We start from the raw sequence: 7,583 nt of genomic DNA on the forward strand, positions 1-7,583 counted from the left end.
AGGAATGCAAACAAGAAGCATTTCTGCCATTGGTCTCAGATTTTTAGACCTCACTATATATATGTATACTGGGCAGGTATTATTTGGCTGGTGGATCATTCTCAGCACTACAGTGACATTGGCGTCACTGACATGGTGGTGATTAGGGCCCTGCAATATGACAGCATTTATCATTATTGTGATTAATTATGTCACAGTATATCACAATACCATGCATGTCGTCAGTACTCAAAAAACACTTTCCAACTCTATGTTTAGTTACAAAAAGACCATAAGTAAAGCAATTCAGTTGCTGTTTGTGATCCTCCACACTAATACCACTAACACGCTGCACCACGTTGGTGTCACTGCAGTGCTGAGATGATCCACCATTCTGCTTAGAGTGGTCCTGTGGAAGTCGTGAGCATTGATGAAAGGGGTAAAAAATAGATGGACCACAAACTATAATTGTAGAACCACAAAATGAACCTCTAGGGTAAGTGGACCTTGAGTGTAGATACAAGATAGGAATAGCTAATGAAGGGACCAGTGAGTGTACATTTACTATATTATTACTTTAATTCCACAGACATGCATTAGAGTGCACAAGCAATGAAAGCAGCTGATTTTGAAGTGGTTTTGGATAATAGCTTGTCAGATGACAATAATATAGTTGCTTTTAAAAAAAAGGATGAGTGAAATTTGAAAAAATATGGAAAAAAATGACAAAAAAAAGTGTGATGTAGGAGTAAAAATAGCCTTTGTCTCTTCAAGGATGCTGTTATTGTTGGAATCTATTTACGAGCCAATACGCCTTAAAGTCTCCACATAAAATGATAGCATGTCAAATCAATCCATGGACTACTTGTATAGCGAAAAGTCATTGTAATGCATATCCAATGCTGCAGTGTAATGCACCATTCTTTCCCTTTCTTTCTTTCTCCCTCCATTGTCCTTGTTAAAATCATATGAAATGCATGGCATAAATGGTGGAACTAACTCGATTATGAAAATCCTCTCTGCTGTATTGGTAATGGCTTGTGGTGACTGGGGAATAAAAGCTGTTAGCCAGACGTGTGTGTGTGTGTGTGTGTGTGTGTGTGTGTGTGTGTGTGTGTGTGTGTGTGCGCGCATGCATGCGTATGTGTGTAATAGAACCTACCAGGCTTCCCTGCTACTGTCTGCTGTAATATAAATCCCTCTTGCACTTAGTATTCATCCATTTTTAATGAAGTGCCTCAGCTGTGTGTGTGTGTGTGTGTGTGTGTATGTGTGTGTTTGTGTGTGACAGGAGAGGAGGGGGATGAGCAGTTTTGAAGGTGTGGCAGGCCTAGTGAGGAAGAAAGTGAGAGAAACCGCAGAACAGTGCCCTCTGCCCTTGTGGCCCATCTCTTGTGAAAGGAGCTGGAGTTATGAGTTGACATCACTCTCCTGGGTGGTGTAAAGTTAGGCACTCGACTTCAAAAAAAAGCTCACTGCGAAAAAGGAGCAGCCATACTCGGGGGCCCGAGCGTTCTTTTGTAGGCGGCCTTTCAAAACAAACGAGCAGCAAAGCCTGAGGCCTACTGTAGCTGCTCTTTCCATGAGCTGAAATTGTGAGACCACATGGCACTGCAGCACACGATACAGACCAACAGGCCATCTACTGACAAAAGCCAACAGTGATTCACTACAATCATCAAAAAAAACAACAAAAAAAGGCAACTGGCACTGTTCTGCTCTACTCCATAGTGGGTGTATGTATCATACACATATAGAACACCATGAATGCATGAAGTAAAATATTTGATAAGCTGTTTATTTCTCTATGGAATTTCATTTTGTTTATCTCTGCACAGCAGCTTACAGGGAATTGTGACAAAATATAAATAACAAAATTCAACAGTGTTTTCTTTTTTTCCTCTTTTAATTTAATTACAAACCTCAGTTAAAAGTGGCAAATTGTCTAAAGTCTTCAACATATTCCATTCTCTCGTTCACTCGCCAAGAATGTAACATTGAACAACTTAAAAAAGTATGATATTGTCATTATATACAGCCATCATCTATTGGCAAACAATGCTAAGAGCTTATTGGAATTCCACTTCCATGTGTAGAATGCAATGAAAGAAAAATACAATTATGTTATACAAAGATCAAAAATACTATTAAAAACCCTTATTATAAATGGCAGCGCTATATTAATAAACTGCTGTTGACATTTTACATGTAAGTACAAAATCCTGTTGAGGTAGTACCCTCTGAAGTCACTTTTAAATGTTAAAATACTGAATAGACATCACTCAACTTTTTGCTTTTATTTACAATACAGCAAATCTATGTTCTTTACTTCATTAAAATTGAATTCCTTTGGTAAACGTAATGGTCAGAGACGTGCAGTCCTGCAAGTGTCAATTGTACATTCACAACATTGTTGCATCTTTTTTTTTCTTTTTTTGGGATTCATTATTTATTCATTTTTTACATAATGCAAAAAGGGGCAAATGCATTGTTTTACAAAAAAAAGCTTTGTTTTATTAAGAACATTCATTAGTGCTGTTCCACCACTGACCCTTTTTAAGAGAGTTATCAGACTGCATTCTTTTATAACCCACCCACTGTTTCCCCACAGCTAGCTTGTCATGCTTTTTTTTGTTGGGGTGTCAAGTTTGAGAGAAGGGCAGATCCAGAGGTACCCATAAGACATGTTCTCCAGTGTGTGTTCCCCTCGCTCGGGGTGTAAACATTAGAAGGGCACCTTGTATTGGCCTCATAAAGACATCTATCTCAAAAAGAGTCTGGCTGAAAAGAATAGTCGACGCTGTCAGTACAGGGCTCTGAAATGGGCTAATTTGGCTGGGCATCTATTGATTATGAAGTTATGCTGAGTACATGTACGTGCAACAGAGACCCCATTGTGTTTTTGCTCAGTGTTTCTGTGCGGTTTTTTTTTCCCTCCTTGCCCATATTAAATGTCAGCCTGGGTGGGAAGGAAAGCGTGTGGTGGATTGTGGGAAGAAAGGAACGGGGCCACATCATCGAGCACAGCAAGCGCACTTCAGCTTCGCTCAGAAAACTTCAGTAGGCTATGGAAGGGCCTGGAAAACGGGACACATTCTCAAGCTCGCTTCATGGCAAACAGAACTTTGGTTTGAAAGACGACACGAGGCGTAAGCTTGGCTTACACTAAAGAAAACAAACAAACAAACAAAAATAGTCGAGGCTGACAGAAGAGCAGCTCCTCTGATGTTTACGCCAACATTCATGTTCGCCCATAGAAACAAACAAACGAAAAAAAAAACGTCACTCACAAACGTGATTGAATATGAACTGTGAATCTCAACTAATAAACATCTAAAAACTAACGCGTGAAAAAAGGGAAAATATCATTCTTTTTATGAATAAAGTATACAATAAACTATGGAAATAAAGCATCTATAAAAATATAAAAGATTTTTTTTTTTCTTAAACAGAAAACATTGATATCTTATTTGTTTAATAAATCCTGTAGGCTAGCAGGTAAGACTCAGTCGGAACAGTCATCTGAAGAAGAAGAAGGAGGAGAAGAAGAAGAAGGAGAGACAATAAAACGTTCAGTGCAATACATGGAGGTTGTGTATACTGAAGACGGCTCTCTCAGAAGAGTTTCACGCGCTTACCCCCCACCGCCCTCCCTCCCTTCAGCGCCCTCTGCGCGGGCTGCTCCTTGGACAGCGGGCAGTACTTGATGGTGTGTGCGTTGTCGCCGTTGGCGCTGCACAGCGGGCAGGTGTACGCGCGCAGGATGGGACACACCACGCGGCCCTCGGGCGTCTTCAGCACGTGCGAGCCGTACACCTCCTCGGGCGCGCCGTTATTCCGACAGAACACGCAGATCTTGGGCTCCTGCTTGGCGCGCGCCGCAGGTCTCCTCGCCTTGCGCTCGGCGCCGAACAGCTCGAGTCCCGCGAGGCCGCCGCCACCCCCGCCTCCGCCTCCACCGAACGCCGCGTCCCGCTCCAGCCGCGCACCGAACGGGCTCAGCACGGAGAAGCGCTCCTTGAGCTCGAGCAGAGAGGCGGGCGGCGGGCTGGCGGGCGCGCAGCAGCAGCAGCAGCAGCAGTCCGGCTGGGCGCACGCGCACGGCGCCGGGTCGTCCAGGCCCAGCGTGGCCTTCAGCGACTCCGTGATGGAGTTGGGTCCCGCGGGCGCGCCGCGCTTGCTGTTGCTCTTGGTCACCAGCGTGGACAGGCCCAGGTAGTCGTTCCAGAAATTGAAGGTGTAGTCGTACGAGGCGCGCGCGCTCAAGTAGTTGTGGTTTAAAAAATCCATTTTCTTCTCTTTCTCTTTCTTTCTATCTCACTCACTCTCTCCCTCTCTCTCTTTTCTCCAGCGATGATGCTTCTCTTTTGGAATGAAAATGGCACAGTATTCCGTCAAAGTATCTATGCGTCAGGAATCGAGCGCAGTCAAGTCCAGTGCTCGTGTTGTGTTGGGTCTCTGGGACTGGCCAGCAGGCGTGTGGTTATAAGGCTACAGCAGGAGCAGCGCGCGGAGAGGGCGGGGCTCCAGTCTCTGTCTCTCTCTCTCTGTCTCTCTCTCTCTCTCTCTCTCTCTCTCTCTCTCTCCCTCCCTCTCTCTCTCTCTCTCTCTCTCTCTCTCTCTCTCTCTCTCTCTAAACCAAGTTTTCGAGCGAGCGTGCCTTCTCCACTTCTCAGTCAGATCCGTAACGCGAAACGAGCAGAACGGCCACTGTGGTCATTACGGCTATGCTGAAGAGCCATAAAGTGCGTTAGTGCACGTGGACGACGCAAACAACAACTAAGAGCTGGCGTCCACAGTCACCCAACGCTCCTCTTCTTCATGCACTTCACGTACGAAGCGCAACAGGACCGTGCCTGAATTCTTCGCTAGGCGGCCCCGCCCACTTTAGCTCGCGCTGTTCGTTTCCTCTCCAGCAAAAGCGATTCGTCGCACTTTTCCTTTGAGAGCAACTATAAACGCTCGTAAAACGTGGTTATAGCCTACATTTGTGCGTGCGCTCGGCTCTTTGTTCTGCAGTCCAGCTGCTTCAGTTCACTCATGATAAACGTGTGATAAGCCCTAAACAGCACCTTCCATTACTTTTCCTTTGCCATAAGCTTGGTAATAAAAACCTGCTCTCGTTTCGGTCAGTCGTCTTTATGCCAACCAAAGGCTCGTGACAGCAGTCACCGAAGCAGCAGCAGCACCTGATAGTGATGCTTTAGGGTCGTCCGCGAGCTCCCAGCGCTTTTCACTGCAGCGAGGCAATTAGTCGAGGCCCGAGATGCTGTATCTTTTAGAGTAGAATGGCTTAAAGCTCGGATGTCAGTAGATTTGCACGGATCCCGCAGTTCTTTTCTGGTGTTCCCGCTGTGGCCTTGGCTCCGAGTGAAAGGCTGCAGTGCTAGAGGGGCATTGTTCTACAAGCTCCTGGCTCACTCCGAGCAAACTGAGCTGCCCTGGATCCAGATCTCCCTCTTTCTCTCCCTCACTCTCCAAAGAGTCCCTGGCCCAAGTCCTGGAGCCACAGAAAAGACTTGTAATGAGTGTCTCGCCAGATTAAGTCATCTCTCTGTAAACAAAAGGCTTATTTGCATTTTTGTCCTTCGTTCAAGACACCAAGAGGAGAGGCGGGTGGGTGAACGAGGGCACAGGTGCAGGCCAGCTGATCGCTACAGGCAGCAGACACTGAAGATTCGACCCCCTACCGTAACACGTGAGCAGTATCATACTCAGGAGAGCTTTGTTTTCTATATCGTGATGGATATTAATGTTTAATGCATCTGTAAGCATGCTCAAGTGGAGTTTTTCTTCCTCGTGGTCCATAGAAAGAAGGTAGGATGACTGCAGTACCACGGTTCCACCACCTGGGGTCTGTGTGAGCTCAGTAGAACAGATTTGGGATGACGTCATTGGGTATCCTGAAAGGCACAAGTTTACATAATAACAGATGTCTAAGAACAATTCTGCACAAACACACGCCAGGGTTTGCCATTGGTGAAACATTTTGCTCAGTTTTTACATATAAATTATATAGTGAGCAATAGAAGCAATGCATAAATCTGCATCTTGACTTTTAAATTCAGTTATTAGTCTTAAGACTTATGTTTCAGTTATGATTATTCTGTACTTAAAAATGAATATATAGGTTGTTTTGCAGGCATAACTAAGTAATATAGTTATAAAAGCGAGTATCTAGAATGTGCACCAAGTGGATATAGGACTAGTTTCCAGAACAAGGATTAAGCATAGTCTTTGACTAAGCAACACTGCCATTAGTGAATCACCACTGGAAATTCTTTTCAGTGCAGGCTTAGGTTTAATATGGGTCTGGGAAACTGGCTGCTAGAGGCTAGAGTTTAAGAGGTAAAAATAGACTCACTTCAGGTCAGCTAATGGAGATTTTTAGTAGGGCTAAAAGGCTCTGTATTGGAAAATGTAAGAGAAAGAAAAAACTTTGAACAGCAGGCTGACGGTAACCAAAACTCTGTGATAGCTTTAGCACTACAGCTCTTCCTAGTGTGTTTTTCTACGGCTTTGGAGTAATGAGCCTGTCGATAACTGTGCCCTAGCAAGAGCAGAAGCTGCCCTCAGCTGTGCAGCGGTACACAAGGCCTTCTTCTATCATGATGAATTATACTCCTGCTGGAATGTGAGCATGAAGGCTCCCGGAGCATCGCTACCACACCAGCCACTGTATTTCTAATTAAAAGTAGAGGAGAGCTTTTTGAACCTCTGCCAGCTCAGAGGATTAAGTCTATTTAAAGGGGGGAATTCAATAGAATGCCATACCTAGCTGTTTACCCAAGTGGAAAGTAATAAAGAAGATGTGCTTTGTGTACGTTTGCGCTTGGCTTAGTGGCTTTTCTTTTCTCAGGAGTACTACACTGGCTGAACTTTTGTCTACCTCAGGTTCACATTTGGTGCGGTGTGAATGAACCAAGATCTTATTCTGTAGGACTTCTGGATCCATGCATATTTATATAGTCTACATTGTTTCACTTCAGCTTTTATAGACTTATAGGTTGAATATAAACATGAATCAAAGGCTGTCATTGCTCAGGCAGATGTACACTACTGTGCAAAAGTCAGAGACCACCCTTCATGTATTTATCTTTTAGTGAAAACTGCCCTTGAGTACAAGTTATTCACTTTCAGCATGCCTTAGTACTTAATTGCTTAGTTTGTCCAGACTTTGCTTTAAGTTTTTCAAAGAAATCTGCAGGAATATTTTCCCACACCTCCAAAGTTCAGTCTTAGAAGTTGGTTGCATTTGCTTCTTCTCACAATCCAAGTAATGTTGCAGTCTGGGCTCTGTGGCCAGTCCATTGCTCTGAAAACACTAGTCTTCTCTAAAAGATGAAATCTTTTGAAAGTACTGTTTACCTAAAGGTGGCTGTTTTTGTGGTATGCACTCTCAGAAAAGATGGTTCTTCAAGGGTTCTTTAGTAAAAACAATGGTTCCACATAGAAGCATGCACACTTAGAGAACCATTTGCATGCTTAAGTGGTTCTTTGCATGGTGACAGTGTTGTTCAGATTAATGGGGAATGCGTTGTATTTAAACTCCAGCTTTGGAAACTCTTGTTAATTTCCCACATATTTTGACTTCCTTATGGAAA

The 7,583-nt window shown here is 44.0% G+C and overlaps 1 protein-coding gene across 1 annotated transcript; it reads right to left on the reverse strand.

Moving 5' to 3' along the window:
* Positions 1-1,756: 1,756 nt before the first annotated feature.
* Positions 1,757-4,578, reverse strand: nanos1 (nanos homolog 1). Its single transcript, XM_036568619.1, has one exon. The coding sequence runs from the start codon at positions 4,267-4,269 to the stop codon at positions 3,595-3,597; it is 675 nt and encodes a 224-aa protein (XP_036424512.1). The 5' UTR covers positions 4,270-4,578; the 3' UTR covers positions 1,757-3,594.
* Positions 4,579-7,583: the final 3,005 nt, after the last annotated feature.

The sequence above is a fragment of the Colossoma macropomum genome, unplaced genomic scaffold, assembly GCF_904425465.1.
Source record: "Colossoma macropomum unplaced genomic scaffold, Colossoma_macropomum, whole genome shotgun sequence".
NCBI lineage: Eukaryota > Metazoa > Chordata > Actinopteri > Characiformes > Serrasalmidae > Colossoma > Colossoma macropomum.